Source organism: Pseudophryne corroboree, chromosome 8, assembly GCF_028390025.1.
Source record: "Pseudophryne corroboree isolate aPseCor3 chromosome 8, aPseCor3.hap2, whole genome shotgun sequence".
Taxonomy (NCBI): domain Eukaryota; kingdom Metazoa; phylum Chordata; class Amphibia; order Anura; family Myobatrachidae; genus Pseudophryne; species Pseudophryne corroboree.
Genome location: NC_086451.1, coordinates 448172626 through 448193898, shown reverse-complemented (window position 1 = coordinate 448193898; position 21273 = coordinate 448172626). Strand labels below are relative to the sequence as shown.

Here is a 21273-nt window from a genome sequence, read left to right as displayed (position 1 = left end):
GCTCGCCACAGGTTATATTCTCACCCACAGAGGGAGAATCACCTACCTCGCCAGTATTCTGGCGGCAGTATAGTACCCCTTTCGGAATTCCAACGTCGGTATTGCAACCGCAGGGATCCCGACGGGCGGTATGTTAGCCGCACACCCTTGTAAGCGATTGCCCCTTTAAAAAAACGTCCAAGTTCAGCTGGCATCCCGCACGGCCACCAAACTCGGGCGTCATTAAATCCGGCCCTATGTTCTGATTCTGAGTCGCAGCACACGCAGCACTATCTATTGGCGGTCGCCCATCTGTAGCTTAATGCAAATGTCCTACAATCTTGTGGCTTAAAGCTTGCTATGGGTCCATCCATTGAAGCAGCCATTTAAAAATGGTGAACAAGATATTTTTAAGAATAGCCGGTAATGTTGCTGTATTTATGAAACATGTATTTCCCTGCGCCGCAGAACCCGCACATGTTGCGGCAACGGAAGCTCCTTACCACGTGACTTGTTGAAAAGACCCTGCATGAGACTGGCATGCTGCTGGTTCTCTAGCTCATGACGTTGGCCAAACCTATTGTGCATTTCCCAGTGCTCTGCCCCGGCCTGTTCCTCCAGCCACTGGAACATGGGTCGTACACGGTACGTGTCACTGCTGTATGTCATGATCTTCACATCGTCCAGGTACATAGCATAAGAATACACCGGCAGCCCGGGGCTGCGGGCCGGGACCGTCGTAGAGTAATATAGCAGGGTGTGCTCACCTACAGAAAAGATGACATGTCCAGAGTTATACAAGAGAATGATAAAGGGTAAACCCCCCCCCTCCCCCTCCAGATCCCAGCACTGCCTAATGGTAGAGTCGGCCCTGATAATAACGCAAACCTGCAATGATTTATTTAAATCCATCCGCCTAGATAAAGTTTGGGACCCATTGCATCACAGATTTCTCAAATATAGGAGGACATTTTCTGAAGGATAGCTTGTAAGGTGGTTTGAAACCACTACACATTGCCGCCAGTTATGACCTCCAAACAGCATGATTTACCGGTCAATGGTTTGGAGCAGGCCTGGTCAACCTGTGGCTCTCCAGTTGTTGTAAAACTACAAGTCCCATCATGCTTTGCCACAGTTTTGCCATTAGGGAATGCCAAACCTGTGGCAGGGCATGCTGGGATGTGTAGTTTCACCACATCTGGAGAGCCACAGGTTGGCCAAGCCAGGGGGGTTATTCTCAAGCAGCAAAACCGCTATCAAACCTAAAGAAAGCTATCTGACCAATCAGATGAGGAGGCACAATACATGCATTATGTGGGCATTCATTACGTTGTGAATAAGGTGGAAAAAAACCTTATCCCTTATCTTATTTGACACATTTTTATTAATATTTAATAAATATAATAAAGGGGCCAAATTAATGAGTAATTGGGTTAATAGACCATATATTATTTATCACTAGTAATTGTCTCTGGTGTTCCCTGGGTTTTTTTTTCTCTTCCATTGATTACTCCATCTCTCTGTTCCCATACTCTCTCTTCCCCGTCTCTCTTTCACTATCTGACACTTTCCCCCTTTTTTTTCTCTCCATTTTGTCTTTTTCTATTCCCTGCTTTCTTCTCTCTCTAAATTGTGAGAAAGTCTGTTAGCATGAGGGAGAATATAAACCCCCAATGGGTACGTTAAAGAATATATAACCTATATGTATATAAACCACTAATTAGTACGAGCTCATACGTATCAGTGGGTTGATATCTGCACAGGTCATTGGATAATGGACCCATTACATGCTTATATTCAGCGCCAATACTCCCTCATGTTAACAGACATTCTCACAATATATAAGAGGAGGGGGGACCCTCTTATTTGACGGCGTATGCAGCAGAATCACCCACATTTAAGACAGCGCAGTTATCCCCTTTTCACACACAGCCGAAATACCCGGGGTTTTGCCTGTGCACGCGCAGTGTCCCGAGTCTTGACTATAGGTGAACAGAACTGACCTGGGCCAGACTTCCAGGTCCTCAACCCTTCTCAGTACCAGGGTTATTCGATGGTACGACCCGCATCACCTGTAGTGTGAACGTCATAACCCAAGTCGCGATGACCCGGGTCATTACTAAATGGTGCGGATTGGCGGGCACGGTGGCGCTTGGAGATGATATCACTGCCTGACGGAAGACCCAGGTCACATGTGAACGCATCCGATCCGGGAACTTCTCAGGTTTTTGTTGTGTGAACGTGGTCTCAGGGTTGACAGACCCGTGTCGTAGCCACGTATTTCCAGGGTCTTATGTGTGAAAGGGGTATAAGTCTTTGCATAATATAAAGTCTATAGATCGCGGGTGCGAATATATGCCTGCAAAAGTGTGCGCACTATGACAAAGAATTGTGGACGCAACTAGCTGCAGGCTACATCTGTACCTCAACTTTCTCTCTAATACCCTTTTACCCTTTGCTCTCTACCCCAATCCCCCCCCCCCCCCCCATCACAGTACTGCTCTTCTATTTTGCCTGCCCTCTCCATCTCTGTGTCTCTTACTTGTCACTTTTTGCTTATTTCTCTAACGTCCTAGTGGATGCTGGGGACTCCGTCAGGACCATGGGGAATAGCGGCTCCGCAGGAGACAGGGCACAAAAAGTAAGCTTTTAGGATCACATGGTGTGTACTGGCTCCTCCCCCTATGACCCTCCTCCAAGCCTCAGTTAGGTTTTTGTGCCGGTCCGAGCAGGGTGCAATCTAGGTGGCTCTCATAAAGAGCTGCTTAGAAAAAGTTTTTTAGGTTTCTTATTTTCAGTGAGTCCTGCTGGCAACAGGCTCACTGCTACGTGAACTCACCTGCGTGCAGGATGGATTTGCTTCTTAGGCTACTGGACACCATTAGCTCCAGAGGGATCGAACACAGGCCCAGCCATGGAGTCCGGTCCCGGAGCCGCGCCGCCGACCCCCTTGCAGATGCCGAAGTTGAAGAGGTCCAGAGGTCCGGAAACAGGCGGCAGAAGACTTTCAGTCTTCATAAGGTAGCGCACAGCACTGCAGCTGTGCGCCATTGTTGTCGGCACACTTCACACCAGCGGTCACTGAGGGTGCAGGGCGCTGGGGGGGGCGCCCTGGGCAGCAATGTATAATACCTTTTTCTATGGCTAAAATACATCACATATAGCCCTTGAGGCTATATGGATGTATTTAACCCCTGCCATATATCGCAAACTCCGGGAGAAGAGCCCACCGTTTTAGGGGGCGGGGCCTATTCTCCTCAGCACACAGCGCCATTTTCCTGCTCAGCTCCGCTGTGAGGAAGGCTCCCAGGACTCTCCCCTGCACTGCACTACAGAAACAGGGTAAAACAGAGAAGGGGGGCATATTTTGGCGATATTTTTATATATTAAGCGCATATAACAGAAACAACACCTTTTAGGGTTGTTTATATACATTTTTATAGCGCTTTGGTGTGTGCTGGCAAACTCTCCCTCTGTCTCCCCAAAGGGCTAGTGGGGTCCTGTCTTCGATAAGAGCATTCCCTGTGTGTCTGCTGTGTGTCGGTACGTGTGTGTCGACATGTATGAGGACGATGTTGGTGTGGAGGCGGAGCAATTGCCGGTAATGGTGATGTCACCCCCTAGGGAGTCGACACCGGAATGGATGGCTTTAATTATGGAATTACGTGATAATGTTAGCACGCTGCAAAAGTCAGTTGACGACATGAGACGGCCGGAAAACCAGTTAGTACCTGTCCAGGCGTCTCAGGCACCGTCAGGGGCTGTAAAACGTCCCTTACCTCAGTCAGTCGACACAGGTACCGACACAGATGAATCTAGTGTCGACGGTGAAGAAATAAACGTATTTTCCAATAGGGCCACACGTTATATGATCACGGCAATGAAGGAGGCTTTGCATATCTCTGATACTGCAGGTACCTCAAAGGGGGGTATTATGTGGGGTGTGAAAAAACTACCTGTAGCTTTTCCAGAATCAGAGGAATTGAATGACGTGTGTGATGAAGCGTGGGTTAACCCCGATAGAAAACTGCTAATTTCAAAGAAGTTATTGGCATTATACCCTTTCCCACCAGAGGTTAGGGCGCGCTGGGAAACACCCCCTAGGGTGGATAAGGCGCTCACACGCTTATCAAAACAAGTGGCGTTACCGTCTCCTGATACGGCCGCCCTCAAGGATCCAGCTGATAGGAGGCTGGAAACTACCCTGAAGAGTATATACACACATACTGGTGTTATACTGCGACCAGCAATAGCCTCAGCCTGGATGTGCAGTGCTGGGGTGGTGTGGTCGGATTCCCTGACTGAAAATATTGATACCCTGGATAGGGACAGTATTTTATTGACTATAGAGCAATTAAAGGATGCTTTTCTTTATATGCGAGATGCTCAGAGGGATATTTGCACTCTGGCATCGAGAGTAAGTGCGATGTCCATATCTGCCAGAAGAAGTTTATGGACGCGACAGTGGTCAGGTGATGCGGATTCCAAACGGCATATGGAAGTATTGCCGTATAAAGGAGAGGAATTATTTGGGGTCGGTTTATCGGATCTGGTGGCCACGGCAACAGCCGGAAAATCCACTTTTTTACCTCAGGTCACCTCCCAACAGAAAAAGACACCGTCTTTTCAGCCGCAGTCCTTTCGTTCCTATAAGAACAAGCGGGCAAAAGGACAGTCATATTTGCCCAGAGGCAAAGGAAGGGGTAAGAGGTTGCAGCAAGCAACTACTTCCCACGAACAGAGGCCCTCCCCGGCTTCTACAAAGCCCTCAGCATGACGCTGGGGCTGTGCAAGCGGACTCAGGGGCGGTGGGGGGTCGACTAAAGATTTTCAGCACACAGTGGGCGCGCTCACAGGTGGACCCTTGGATCCTGCAGGTAGTATCTCAGGGTTACAAGTTGGAATTCGAAAAGTCTCCCCCTCGCCGGTTCCTAAAGTCTGCTTTACCAACGTCTCCCTCAGAAAGGGCGACGGTATTGGAAGCCATTCACAAGCTGTATTCTCAGCAGGTGATAGTCAAGGTACCCCTCCTACAACAGGGAAGGGGGTATTATTCCACACTATTTGTTGTACCGAAGCCGGACGGTTCGGTAAGACCTATTCTAAATCTGAAATCCTTGAACCTGTACATACAGATATTCAAGTTCAAGATGGAGTCACTCAGAGCAGTGATAGCGAATCTGGAAGAAGGAGACTTCATGGTGTCCCTGGACATAAAAGATGCTTATCTGCATGTCCCAATTTACCCTTCACACCAAGGGTATCTCAGATTCGTGATACAAAACTGTCATTATCAGTTTCAAACGCTGCCGTTTGGTTTGTCCACGGCACCTCGGGTCTTTACCAAGGTAATGGCCGAAATGATGGTTCTTCTACGAAGAAAAGGCGTATTAATTATCCCTTACTTGGACGATCTCCTGATAAGGGCAAGGTCCAGAGAACAGCTGGAAGTCGGAGTAGCACTAACCCAAGTAGTGCTTCAACAACACGGGTGGATTCTGAATCTTCCAAAATCTCAATTGACCCCGACGACACGTCTGCTGTTCCTGGGAATGATTCTGGACACTGTTCAGAAAAAGGTGTTTCTCCCGGAGGAGAAAGCAAGGGAGTTATTCGAACTTGTCAGGAACCTCCTAAAACCAGGAAATGTGTCAGTACATCAATGCACAAGAGTCCTGGGAAAGATGGTGGCTTCTTACGAAGCAATTCCATTCGGCAGATTCCACGCACGAATATTTCAGTGGGATCTGCTGGACAAATGGTCCGGATCGCATCTGCACATGCATCAGCGGATAACACTGTCACCAAGAACAAGGGTGTCTCTTCTGTGGTGGTTGCAGAGTGCCCATCTGTTAGAGGGCCGCAGATTCGGCATACAGGACTGGGTCCTGGTGACTACGGATGCCAGCCTACGAGGCTGGGGAGCAGTCACACAGGGAAGAAACTTCCAGGGCGTGTGGTCAAACCTGGAGACGTCTCTTCACATAAATATACTGGAGCTAAGAGCGATTTACAATGCTCTAAGCCTGGCAAAACCGCTGCTTCAGGGTCAGCCGGTGTTGATCCAGTCGGACAACATCACGGCAGTCGCCCACGTAAACAGACAGGGCGGCACGAGAAGCAGAAGAGCAATGACAGAAGCTGCAAGGATTCTTCGCTGGGCGGAAAATCATGTCATAGCACTGTCAGCAGTGTTCATTCCGGGAGTGGACAACTGGGAAGCAGACTTCCTCAGCAGACACGACCTCCACCCGGGAGAGTGGGGACTTCATCCAGAAGTCTTCCACATGATTGTGAACCGTTGGGAAAAACCAAAGGTGGACATGATGGCGTCCCGCCTCAACAAGAAACTGGACAGATATTGCGCCAGGTCAAGAGACCCTCAGGCAATAGCTGTGGACGCTCTGGTAACACCGTGGGTGTAGCAGTCCGTGTATGTGTTTCCTCCTCTGCCTCTCATACCAAAGGTACTGAGAATTATACGGCTACGGGGAGTAAGAACAATACTCGTGGCTCCGGATTGGCCAAGAAGGACTTGGTACCCGGAACTTCAAGAGATGCTCACGGAAGAGCCGTGGCCTCTACCGTTAAGAAGGGATCTGCTTCAGCAGGGACCTTGTATGTTCCAAGACTTACCGCGACTGCGTTTGACGGCATGGCGGTTGAACGCCGGATTCTAAAAGAAAAGGGCATTCCAGAGGAAGTTATTCCTACCTTGATTAAAGCCAGGAAGGAAGTGACCGCACAACATTATCACCGCATTTGGAGAAAATATGTTGCGTGGTGTGAGGCCAAGAAGGCCCCAACGGAGGAATTTCAATTGGGTCGATTCCTACATTTCCTGCAGGCAGGATTGTCTATGGGCCTCAAATTGGGGTCTATTAAGGTTCAAATTTCGGCCTTATCGATTTTCTTCCAGAAAGAATTGGCTTCAGTGCCTGAAGTACAAACCTTTGTCAAAGGTGTACTACATATACAGCCCCCGATTGTGCCTCCAGTGACACCGTGGGATCTCAACGTAGTTTTGGATTTTCTCAAATCCCATTGGTTTGAGCCGCTCAAATCGGTAGATTTGAAGTATCTTACATGGAAAGTAACCATGCTACTGGCCCTGGCTTCAGCCAGGAGAGTATCAGAGTTGGCGGCTTTATCGTACAAAAGCCCATATCTGATTTTCCATTCGGACAGGGCAGAACTGCGGACGCGTCCTCAGTTTCTGCCTAAGGTGGTTTCGGCTTTTCACTTGAACCAGCCTATTGTGGTGCCTGCGGCTACTAGCGACTTGGAGGACTCCAAGTTGCTGGACGTTGTCAGAGCATTGAAAATATATATTTCAAGGACGGCTGGAGTCAGAAAATCTGACTCGCTGTTTATCCTGTATGCACCCAACAAGATGGGTGCTCCTGCGTCTAAGCAGACGATTGCTCGTTGGATCTGTAGCACAATCCAACTTGCACATTCTGTGGCAGGCCTGCCACAGCCTAAATCTGTAAATGCCCACTCCACAAGGAAGGTGGGCTCATCTTGGGCGGCTGCCCGAGGGGTCTCGGCATTACAACTTTGCCGAGCAGCTACGTGGTCAGGGGAGAACAAGTTTGTAAAATTTTACAAATTTGATACTGTGGCTAAGGAGGACCTGGAGTTCTCTCATTCGGTGCTGCAGAGTCATCCGCACTCTCCCGCCCGTTTGGGAGCTTTGGTATAATCCCCATGGTCCTGACGGAGTCCCCAGCATCCACTAGGACGTTAGAGAAAATAAGAATTTACTTACCGATAATTCTATTTCTCATAGTCCGTAGTGGATGCTGGGCGCCCATCCCAAGTGCGGATTGTCTGCAATACTTGTACATAGTTATTGTTACAAAAATCGGGTTATTATGGTTGTGAGCCATCTTTTCAGAGGCTTCTTCGTTGTTATCATACTGTTAACTGGGTTCAAATCACAAGTTGTACGGTGTGATTGGTGTGGCTGGTATGAGTCTTACCCGGGATTCAAGATCCTTCCTTATTGTGTACGCTCGTCCGGGCACAGTACCTAACTGAGGCTTGGAGGAGGGTCATAGGGGGAGGAGCCAGTACACACCATGTGATCCTAAAAGCTTACTTTTTGTGCCCTGTCTCCTGCGGAGCCGCTATTCCCCATGGTCCTGACGGAGTCCCCAGCATCCACTACGGACTATGAGAAATAGAATTATCGGTAAGTAAATTCTTATTTTTCCTCCTTTGTCTCTTATATTACCAGTAACCTCCCTCCTCCTTGGGGTAATCACTGGTCTTACCACTGCACTGCTGTGCTGCCGGTCACTTTGTCACTGAGTAGTCCACAATGGTCCTGACATGCACAGTGGGCCCTGTCTGTCCAGTCCAGCCTGCATTTGCCCCTGCAGGATGTTACTGCACCGTTAGTTTGATGCTAGAGAATAGGGATACGTGTGTGTGGTGGGGAGGAGAGTGGGTAGAATGCCTTTTGCTCAGCAGTCAGCTTTATTATATAGAATTGTGATAAATTGCACATATTCAATAATTGCTAATGACGCTGACAGATAAGTATTTGTGGTGGAGGAAATAATATCGCATGTCACTATAAATGGTGTCCACATCATAAAATATTACAGTTACAATGCTATTTACTAATCTGGGTCCCCTCTCAGAGCTGAAGTGAAAACCAATCTCCCCAGGTACACTGGAAAATAAACTGAGTGAGGTCAGTGAAATACTCACCAGAAGAATATGTGAAATGCAGCCTCAGGAACAGAAAGTAAATGAGTCTTGTTATCCCTCTGAGCTTTTCCATGGAGAGCATCTGAGCTGATGCAGAGCGCCCCATACACACAGTACAGTGTACAGGGCCACCCAGAAGCTCTGCCCTGCTCTGGAGGTAATGGGCATGGGCATCTCAGTGCTGCACTAACCAATCAGCTGAGGCCAAGATGTGATAGTGGTAACAAGCGTGAGGGAAATCCAGCTGCAAATTTACTTTCACTTTCAGTGCAGTTCACGCTGAGGCTTCTCCACTGTTCCAGTATAACAAGGAGGGGGGAAGGGAGTTTTTGAAGAATAAAAATAAATATATATTACTATACCAGTACTATAGTATTGTTCTATATAGGACTGTACTATACTATGGGAGAGATTTATCAAAGCTTGGAGAGAGATAAAGTACAAGTCAATTACATTCTACTGCCATATTACAGGCTGTGTGTGAAAAATGACACTTAGGAGCTGATTGTTTGGCACTTTGGGGGGGGATTCAATTGCTAGCATAGGGCGCGAATCGCCATTGCCACGGCATTCAAATGCCAGCTCCGGCAACACATCTCGCACCCTTTGCCCGGCTGGCCAAATGCCTAATTTGTATAAAAGAGCTCGCTGCCCTATGGGGTAGCAAACACCTCTCTGCAAGCTCCTGCTGCCATAGAGTGTGGCGGGTGCCATGCGGAATCGCCCAGCTGAAGGATTTGCCGACAATTGAATTCCCACATCTATCTCTTTTCACTTTATCTCTCTCCAAGCTTTGATGACATCATGCCGCCCTCCAGTCTCACCTGCTGTTCGCAGCATTCAGTTGCTATGCAGGGTCCTGGCTGCCTGACATCCCAGCGGCTACAAGAAGAGAGGGGTACAATAAAGAATAAAAATGTCATTAACAGAAATACCCAGTGGCAAAATAAAAGCAAAAACAATGTAACCCCAGTTTTAGGATGGGGTTTAAGATTTGTTAAAAAATGTACTATATTGTTGCCATAAGGTGGCCTATAAACCGGGATCAGGAGAAGGTGCACAACACTATAGGGCCCTACACACTGAGCGATGTCAGCGAACGGACGATGATCGATCTGAATGATGACTGATATCGTCCAAATTGGCTTGCATTGAACAGTTATGGAAAACCAACGGTGAGTGACCGCGGGGACGCGCATCGTTCATCGTCGGTGCCTCCACACTAAACAATATCATACCCTCCAACTGTACCTTTTTAATAGGTACAGTACCTTTTTTTCATGGTCTGTACCGATTATTGGCTCTCCAAACTTCCATTGAAAGTATAGGAAAAGGGGCGTGGCCACGCCCCCTTTACCCTCGGCCACACCCCCTTTTCGGATTTGTACCGATTTTTCAGTGTAAAATGGCCCTCATTCCGAGTTGTTCGCTCGGAGTTTTTCATCGCATCGCAGTGTGAATCCGCTTAGTGCGCATGCGCAATGTTCGCACTGCGCATGCGCCAAGTAAATTTACTATGGAGAAAGTAAGTTTACTCATGGCTTTTTCATCGCTCCGGCGATCGCATTGTGATTGACAGGAAATGGGTGTTACTGGGCGGAAACACAGCGTTTTAGGGGCGTGTGGCTGAAAACGCTACCGTTTCCGGAAAAAACGCAGGAGTGGCCGGAGAAACGGTGGGAGTGCCTGGACGAACGCTGGGTGTGTTTGTGACGTCAGTCAGGAACGAAAAGCACAGAACTGATCGCACAGGCAGAGTAAGTCTGAAGCTACTCAGAAACTGCTAACTCGTTTGTGATCGCAATATTGCGAATACATCGGTCGCACATTTAAGAAGCTAAGATTCACTCCCAGTAGGCGGCGGCTTAGCGTGTGTAACTCTGCTACATTCGCCTTGCGAGCGATCAACTCGGAATGAGGGCCAATGTTGGAGGGTATGCGATATGAATGATATATCGTTCATTTCTGAACTATATCCTCCATATCGATCATCAATGTCGTCAAGTGTGTTATGATCACCTAGAACTTTCTAGAAGAGAAACAGCAGGTGAGCATGAGCTATACTGTTCCTGTGGAGAAGAGAGATAGGAGGACTGGGCCAAAAGTGGCAGTTGAGGGAGCGCAGAGGCAGCAGTTAGCTGGAGGAGGACCAGGGGTGAGCAGCGGCTGAAGGACGCTGGGTGAGAGCGAGCTGAACGACGAAAAATATTCCCATCCATTTCCCATAAACTCCCCATTAACACCTCCCAACGGTCACTTCCTGTCAATCATTTTGCATGAAATCCTCATTGCGAGAAAGATCGTAGCAGCACCTTGGTGCATGGGCATTGTGGCCGGAGCACATGTGCAGTCTGCCGATAATCACGCCATTGCGTACAAACATGAATTAGGCTCTAAGTACAATAAATATTACAAGAATCGGATATTTTCATCACTGGGACATAAAGAATATTGTGGTGTAACACTGCGGTGCGTGGCTGACAGCCTGTTCCACAGAACAATGTGATATGCACAATACTTTGCTCATCTCTAACTTGCATTAAATAATTTTCTGTCTCCCTTATACATCTCCAAGGATGTGACCTTTCTCAGCACCTGATCTATGGGGGTGAACATCGATAGCCGCTGGTTAACAACAAACAATGTACTTTTTCATGCGATGGTGGCTCTCCTGTTTTTTGCCACCATTGAATGGTGTGAAAACGGAAGTCTTCTGGTAATAAAATGCAGATAATACAGCTGTGAGACATCCAGCTCAGCCACGCCCTGATAGCGGGACTCTGTTGCACGTGCGCAATATATGATTGTTGCACCTGTTCTATCCACCACAATGGTTCTTCCATCCAGTTGTGTTAGTCAGTTACAATCACATCACAAGACTTTGGGGGTAATTCCAAGTTGATCGTAGCAGGATTTTTGATAGCAACTGGGCAAAACCATGTGCACTGCAGGGGAGGCAGATATAACATGTGCAGAGAGAGTTAGATTTGGGTGTGGTGTGTTCAATCTGCAATCTAATTTGCAGTGTAAAAATAAAGCAGCCAGTATTTACCCTGCACATAAATAAAATAACCCACCCAAATCTAACTCTCTCTGCACATGTTATATCTGCCTCCCCTGCAGTGCACATGGTTTTGCCCAGTTGCTATCAAAAATCCTGCTGCGATCAACTTGGAATTACCCCCTTTATTTCAAAGCTCCATCCACCAGTTGATGCTGGGCATCAGTACTGATCTGTACATACCTACTGATCTCTATGAATTAGGGGTGGACATCTGCCATCAATGGTTATCAACCATTGATAGTCTGACAGCGATTTTCTGTATTTTCACCATCGATGGGAGTTCAGTAAATCGTTAGTGGCATATCTCTGATGGTAAGTGTCTGACCCGGTATGCTCATAAATGACTCACCATCGATGGCTAATCATCTTTGGTAAAAATAATGCCATCAACCACCAATAGCTATCACTAGTATAAATATGGTAGCGGCTAGATCTCCTTCAGTTAATGTACCCTCTGACATCATCCATTGGGATTACAGTAGTAACCTGTGGCAAGCGGAGCAAGTGAGCCACCATGCCCGAAGCGCGGTGAATAAAGCGAGACAGCGAGGGTACAATTTTCTACTGTTGGTGGCCAGATAACTAGAAAAAAAATTAGATTTGGGACAAAATATCAATGTTTTAAGGACACCCTCACTCAGCGTCACGTCCGGGTACATTAACTGAAGGGGGTATAGACAGAGCCCTATAAACAGTGGCGGCTGCAGACCGTAGGCTGCAGCTGTCACCACATCATGCAGGGGGGAGCGGGACTGCACATATGAACATACATGCAGGTATGGAGTCAAATCCCCAAAGAAGGGGGAAAAGAAAAAGAAACCAGATAGATTTAAGGTGCACTCATCCAACTACTGAGTCATTGGTACAATTATTGTTGTGACACATATATGTCCCCAGCGGCAATATCAAATAAGGGCTTAAATGCTCAGTAACCTTAATTAATGTAGAGGTTTGTTTTATTATACATTTATATGGGACTAAATTGTCCTTTATTGAAAGTAGAGCGAAATATTAAAATTCATAGAATAAGAGACAGTAAATAGAAGGTGTCACCTTCTATTTACTGTCTCTTATTCTATGAATTTTAATATTTCGCTCTACTTTCAATAAAGGACAATTTAGTCCCATATAAATGTATAATAAAACAAACCTCTACATTAATTAAGGTTACTGAGCATTTAAGCCCTTATTTGATATTGCCGCTGGGGACATATATGTGTCACAACAATAATTGTACCAATGACTCAGTAGTTGGATGAGTGCACCTTAAATCTATCTGGTTTCTTTTTCTTTTCCCCCTTCTTTGGGGATTTGACTCCATATCCTTGTTTAAACCAGTTGGTAGCACCTTCATGAGCCTTTGAACCTTTATGTATGTATGTATGTATGTATGTATGTATGTATGTATGTATGTATATATATATATGTGCATGTGAATCCCTATAACAGGGTTTAATCAGATATAATTATAGGCACTCCAACTTTGTGACTTACAACATAACTTATTAATCTCGGTGCGGGTTACCCTCCAGACCAGGTGAAAGGTTTTTGCCTGACCAGTACTGGAACTTTTGGATACATGCAGGTATGTATGTAACTTGTGCTGGCTGCAGGTCTACGGGAATCAGCAGCGCTGCATGTCGTTTTACAGCCGCCACAGCATTCAGCATAACACCTCCTGCTAAGCCCGCCCCCAGGCTCCCATTGGCTAGTTTACACAAGAGTCTGGGGGCGGGCTTTAAAGGAGAGTAGAGCGGATGCAGCATCCCGGCTTCAGCAGTGGCTGTAGTACCCCTTTCAGTCGCAAATGCCAAGTCGCACCTGGGAATTGGAAACAGGTCCTTCAGGAGTGCGATCCGGCATTGGACCCTGAGAAATGGGTTGCCATCGGGGACGGGGACCACGGTGTCATCGGGAGCGTGAGTGGCGCTGCGAGATGAGATCATCTCCGCGCTGCCACTCCCTATGCTGTGAACGGGTACCGGCAGGGGCATATCTAGAGAGGAGGGGACTCATGTGTAGACTCCGGGTGTGGGTCCCCTCCTCTCCCGTCCCATAGCTTACAGCAGCGCTCTTTCTGAGCACCAGAGACTCTGGCACAGTGACAGAGTCTACAGCGCATGCGCAAGTCTCAGAAAAAAATTATGCGGCGGCCATTTTTTTCGAAGACCTGCACATGCGCTGCAGACTCTGACACTGTGCCAGAGTCTCTGGTGCTCAGAAAGAGCGCTGCCAGCGCTGCTGCCAGCTATGGGACGGGAGAGGAGGGGGCCCACGCACAGACACCAGAAAGGTAAGTATAGAAGAAATGGGTGCGGTGTGGGCCCCCTGTGGACCCAGGGGCCCGTGTGCACCGCACACACCGCACCCATTAAAGATACGTCACTGGGTACCGGGTCGCCCATTCACATTGCACCTCACTCGGTAATAACCATGGAATAACCCTTCTTTATTCCCAGGTTGAATTACCAGGTCAGGTGAAACGGGAATTCGGGACTGACCCTTTCACACCGCACAGCGACCCACATCGACCCGGCAATATACTGGGTCGGTACCGGGTTATTTGTGCGATGTGAAAGGGGTATAAGAAGGCCCAACGCTACCTGCTCAGCAAAGGGATGCAGAGCAGGCAGACACCAGGCTGGAGAGGCGCTCTTCCTGCTCTGCATCCCTGCTGCTACGCCGCCCTTTCCCCACTGCTGCTGTCGGCTGCTGTGCATGTCACAGTTTGACAGACAGCGGCGCCGACAGCTTGAAGCTCCACTTACCCCCCCTGACAGCGTCATCTTTAGTGTCCGTCCTGGGCAAAAAGGGGGTGGAGCTAAATGGGTGAATGGGCGGGGCTAAACGGGGTGAAGGGGTGGGGCTACATGGGTCCAGGCTGCTACAGATCCTGCCAGCCAGACTACTGTAATAAATAAGTAGTGGATGGAAAGACTGTGTGTGTGTGTGTGTGTGTGTGTGTGTGTGTGTGTGTGTGTGTGTGTGTGTATGAATGTGTGTTTAGCTATTACGTGTAGAAGTGGCACTTCTGCTGGCATTATGCATAAGCGCACTGTTACTGGGGGCATTATGCATAAGTGCACTACTACTGGGGGCATTATACATAAGCGCACTACTACTGGGTGCATTATACATAAGCGCACTACTACTGGGGGCATTATACATAAGCGCACTACTACTGGGTGCATTATACATAAGCGCACTACTACTGGAGGCATTGTACATAAGCGCACTACTACTGGGGGCATTATACATAAGCGCACTACTACTGGAGGCATTGTACATAAGTGCACTACTACTGGGTTCATATACATAAGCGCACTACTACTGGGGGCATTATACATAAGTGCACTACTACTGGGGGCATTATACATAAACGCACTACTACTGGGGGCATTATGCATAAGTGCACTACTACTAGGGGCATTATACATAAGTGCACTACTACTAGGGGCATTATACATAAACGCACTACTACTGGGGGCATTATACATAAACGCACTACTACTGGGGGCATTATACATAAACGCACTACTACTGGGGGCATTATGCATAAGTGCACTACTACTAGGGGCATTATACATAAGTGCACTACTACTAGGGGCATTATACATAAACGCACTACTACTGGGGGCATTATACATAAACGCACTACTACTGGGGGCATTATACATAAGCGCACTACTACTAGGGGCATTATACATAAACGCACTACTACTGGGGGCATTATACATAAACGCACTACTACTGGGGGCATTATACATAAGTGCACTACTACTGGAGGCATTATACATAAGCGCACTGCTACTAGGGGCATTATACATAAACGCACTACTACTGGGGGCATTATACATAAACGCACTACTACTGGAGGCATTATACATAAGCGCACTGCTACTAGGGGCATTATACATAAACGCACTACTACTGGGGGCATTATACATAAGTGCACTACTACTGGAGGCATTATACATAAGCGCACTGCTACTAGGGGCATTATACATAAACGCACTACTACTGGGGGCATTATACATAAACGCACTACTACTGGAGGCATTATACATAAGCGCACTGCTACTAGGGGCATTATACATAAACGCACTACTACTGGGGGCATTATACATAAACGCACTACTACTGGGGCATTATACATAAACGCACTACTACTGGGGGCATTATACATAAACGCACTACTACTGGGGGCATTATGCATAAGTGCACTACTACTAGGGGCATTATACATAAGTGCACTACTACTAGGGGCATTATACATAAACGCACTACTACTGGGGGCATTATACATAAACGCACTACTACTGGGGGCATTATACATAAGCGCACTACTACTAGGGGCATTATACATAAACGCACTACTACTGGGGGCATTATACATAAACGCACTACTACTGGGGGCATTATACATAAGTGCACTACTACTGGAGGCATTATACATAAGCGCACTGCTACTAGGGGCATTATACATAAACGCACTACTACTGGGGGCATTATACATAAACGCACTACTACTGGAGGCATTATACATAAGCGCACTGCTACTAGGGGCATTATACATAAACGCACTACTACTGGGGGCATTATACATAAACGCACTACTACTGGGGGCATTATACATAAACGCACTACTACTGGGGGCATTATGCATAAGTGCACTACTACTAGGGGCATTATACATAAGTGCACTACTACTAGGGGCATTATACATAAACGCACTACTACTGGGGGCATTATACATAAACGCACTACTACTGGGGGCATTATACATAAGTGCACTACTACTGGAGGCATTATACATAAGCGCACTACTACTAGGGGCATTATACATAAACGCACTACTACTGGGGGCATTATACATAAGCGCACTGCTACTAGGGGCATTATACATAAGTGCACTACTACTAGGGGCATTATACATAAGTGCACTACTACTAGGGGCATTATACATAAACGCACTACTACTGGGGGCATTATACATAAACGCACTACTACTGGGGGCATTATACATAAGTGCACTACTACTGGAGGCATTATACATAAGCGCACTACTACTAGGGGCATTATACATAAACGCACTACTACTGGGTTCATATACATAAGCGCACTGCTACTGGGGGCATTATACATAAGCGCACTGCTACTAGGGGCATTATACATAAACGCACTACTACTGGGGACATTATACATAAACGCACTACTACTGGGGGCATTATATATAAGCGCACTGCTACTAGGGGCATTATACATAAACGCACTACTACTGGGGGCATTATGCATAAGTGCACTACTACTGGGGGCATTATACATAAGCGCACTGCTACTAGGGGCATTATACATAAACGCACTACTACTGGGGACATTATACATAAACGCACTACTACTGGGGGCATTATATATAAGCGCACTGCTACTAGGGGCATTATACATAAACGCACTACTACTGGGGGCATTATACATAAGCGCACTGCTACTAGGGGCATTATACATAAACGCACTACTACTGGGGGCATTATGCATAAGTGCACTACTACTGGAGGCATTATAAATAAGCGCACTACTACTGGGGGCATTATGCATAATTGCACTACTGGGTTCATATACATAAGCACACTGCTACTGGGGGCATTATACATAAACGCACTACTACTGGGGACATTATACATAAGCGCACTACTACTGGAGGCATTGTAAATAAGCGCACTACTACTGGGGGCATTATGCATAATTGCACTACTGGGTTCATAATACATAAGCGCACTGCTACTGGGGGCATTATACATAAACGCACTATTACTGGGGGCATTATGTATAAGTGCACTACTACTGGGGGCATTATACATAAGCGCACTGCTACTAGGGGCATTATACATAAACGCACTACTACTGGGGGCATTATGCATAAGTGCACTACTACTGGGGGCATTATACATAAGCGCCCTACTACGGGGGGCATTATACATAAGCGCACTACTACTTGGGGCATGATGCATAAGCGCACTACTACTGGGGGCATTATGCATAAGCGCACTACTACTGGGGGCATTATACATAAGCGCACTACTACTGGGGGCATTAAGCATAAGCGCACTACTACTGGGGGCATTATGCATAAGCGCACTACTACTGGGGGCATTATGCATAAGTGCACTACTACTGGGGGCATTATGCATAAGCGCACTACTACTGGGGGCATTATGCATAAGTGCACTACTACTGGGGGCATTATGCATAAGTGCACTACTACTGGGGGCATTATCCATAAGCGCACTACTACTGGGGGCATTATGCATAAGTGCACTACTACTGGGGGCATTATACATAAGCGCACTACTACTTGGGGCATTATGCATAAGTGCACTACTACTGGGGGCATTATACATAAGCGCACTACTACTGGGGGCATTATACATAATTGCACTACTACTGGGGGCATTATACATAAGCGCACTACTAATGGGGGCATTATACATAAGTGAACTACTACTGGGGCATTATACATACATGCACTACTACTGGGGCATTATACATACGTGCACTACTACTGGGGGCATTATACATAAGTGCACTACTACTGGGGGGCATTATGCATAAGCGCACTACTACTGGGGGCATTATATATAAGCGCACTACTACTGGGGTCATTATACTTAAGCGCACTACTACTGGAGGCATTATACATAAGCGCACTACTACTGGAGGCCATATACATAAGCGCACTACTACTGGGGGCATTATACATAAGCGCACTACTACTGGAGGCATTATACATAAGCGCACTACTACTGGAGGCATTATACATAAGCGCACTACCACTGGGGTCATTATACATAAGCGCACTACTAATGGAGTCATTAGTACCCTTCCCACTAGATTGTTAGCTCTTCAGAGCAGGGCCCTCTTTCCTCTTGTTATCTAAGCCCTCTTCTCGACACATTTCACCCGCAGCTCTCTCCTACTCAGCGACCATCTTTACCGCATATTCTCCTACTGGTAAAGGCTCCTCTCTATCTATGGCCGCCAGACCCTAGTAGTACAATGATCACTCCCTCGCTACTTACATCTTAGCTGTATTATGTATGAGAATTGTGGTGCTCCTTGTTACCTTTACTCTATTTTGTTATTTATTTACTGTAATGCTAAGTTTTGTCTCCCTGTACGGCGCTGCAAAACACATGTGGCGCCTTATAAATAAAATTTAATAACAAATAATAATAATAATACATAAGTGCACTACTACTGGTTGCATTATACATAAGTGCACTACTACTGGTTGCATTATACATAAGTGCACTACTACTGGTTGCATTATACATAAGTGCACTACTACTGGGGGCACTATACATAAGTGCAGCGATGGATTGGCATTACGGGAGGCCGGACCAGATTCCGTGTGGCTGGTCCAGACGTCCCTCAGTTGCCGCCGTCATCCTCCGAGCTGGCCGGCTGCCGTGAGCGAAGCTTAGCTCCGATCGTGACAGCGTTAACTTCCAGGTAAATTAAAGATGGCTGCTGGTGGAGCTGCTGCGCATGTGCAGCCGCAGCAGCTCCGCCATAAGCCTTTGTAGGGATGGGACGTCAGTCAGCACTGACGGCTCCGCCTCCAGGACCACGTTGAGGCTTCCTCCGGCCCCAAGCTGTTTCCCTCCAGGCAGCCGCAGCAGCCAGGCAAGTCTAAAGTAAGTGAAAGCCACAGCAGCCTGGCTGTGTCCTGTCCACACCATGATGTGCCAAATCTATCTATCTATCTATCTATCTATCTATCTATCTATCTATCTATCTATCTATCTATCTATCTATCTATCTATCTATGTTATAGGCTATTTGTTAGTGGCAGCACTCACTGGACATATACAAAATAAGAATTTACTTACCGATAATTCTATTTCTCGGAGTCCGTAGTGGATGCTGGGGTTCCTGAAAGGACCATGGGGGGGTAGCGGCTCCGCAGGAGACAGGGCACAAAAAAGTAAAGCTTTACTAGGTCAGGTGGTGTGCACTGGCTCCTCCCCCTATGACCCTCCTCCAGACTCCAGTTAGGTACTGTGCCCGGACGAGCATACACAATAAGGGAGGCATTTTGAATCCCGGGTAAGACTCATACCAGCCACACCAATCACACCGTACAACTTGTGATCTAAACCCAGTTAACAGTATGATAACAGAAAGGGCCTCTTAAAGATGGCTCCTTAACAATAACCCGAATTAGTTAACAATAACTATGTACAAGTATTGCAGATAATCCGCACTTGGGATGGGCGCCCAGCATCCACTACGGACTCCGAGAAATAGAATTATCGGTAAGTAAATTCTTATTTTCTCTATCGTCCTAAGTGGATGCTGGGGTTCCTGAAAGGACCATGGGGATTATACCAAAGCTCCCAAACGGGCGGGAGAGTGCGGATGACTCTGCAGCACCGAATGAGAGAACTCCAGGTCCTCCTTTGCCAGGGTATCAAATTTGTAAAATTTTACAAACGTGTTCTCCCCCGACCACGTAGCTGCTCGGCAGAGTTGTAATGCCGAGACCCCTCGGGCAGCCGCCCAAGATGAGCCCACCTTCCTTGTGGAGTGGGCTTTTACAGTTTTAGGCTGTGGCAGGCCTGCCACAGAATGTGCAAGTTGAATTGTGTTACAAATCCAACGAGCAATCGACTGCTTAGAAGCAGGTGCGCCCAACTTGTTGGGTGCATACAGTATAAACAGCGAGTCAGATTTTCTGACTCCAGCCGTCCTTGAAATGTATATTTTTAAAGCTCTGACAACGTCCAACAACTTGGAGTCCTCCAAGTCGCTAGTGGCCGCAGGCACCACAATAGGTTGGTTCAGATGAAATGCTGATACCACTTTAGGGAGAAAATGCGGACGAGTCCGCAGTTCTGCCCTATCCGAATGGAAGATTAGATAAGGGCTTTTATAAGAAAAAGCCGCCAATTCAGATACTCTCCTGGCAGAAGCCAGGGCCAGTAACATAGTCACTTTCCATGTGAGATATTTCAAATCCACCTTTTTCAATGGTTCAAACCAATGGGATTTTGAGGAAATCTAAAACTACATTTAGATCCCACGGTGCCACCGGAGGCACCACAGGAGGCTGTATATGCAGTACTCCTTTGACAAAAGTCTGGACCTCAGGGACAGAGGCCAATTCTTTTTGGAAGAATATTGACAGGGCCGAAATTTGAACCTTAATGGATCCCAATTTTAGACCCATAGACAATCCTGATTGTAGGAAATGTAGGAAACGACCCAGTTGAAATTCCTCCGTCGGAACACTCCGATCCTCGCACCACGCAACATATTTTCGCCAAATGCGGTGATAATGTTTCACGGTGACTTCCTTCCGTGCCTTAATCAAGGTAGGAATGACTTCTTCTGGAATGCCTTTCCCTTTTAGGATCTGGCGTTCAACCGCCATGCCGTCAAACGCAGCCGCGGTAAGTCTTGAAAGAGACAGGGACCCTGCTGTAGCAGGTCCCTTCTCAGAGGTAGAG

General features: G+C 47.1%; 1 protein-coding gene across 1 annotated transcript in view; it reads right to left on the bottom strand.

Moving 5' to 3' along the window:
* Nucleotides 1-21273, bottom strand: part of LOC134949562 (zinc-alpha-2-glycoprotein-like) — a 75663-nt gene that overhangs the window by 9054 nt on the left and 45336 nt on the right. The window contains exons 2-4 of the mRNA XM_063938220.1: nucleotides 9525-9582; nucleotides 8701-8993; nucleotides 483-746 (exon numbers count right to left, since the gene is read on the bottom strand). Coding sequence (XP_063794290.1) covers nucleotides 483-746; nucleotides 8701-8806 — 370 coding nt within the window. The 5' untranslated portion in view covers nucleotides 8807-8993; nucleotides 9525-9582. The remainder of the gene's footprint in view (nucleotides 1-482; nucleotides 747-8700; nucleotides 8994-9524; nucleotides 9583-21273) is intronic.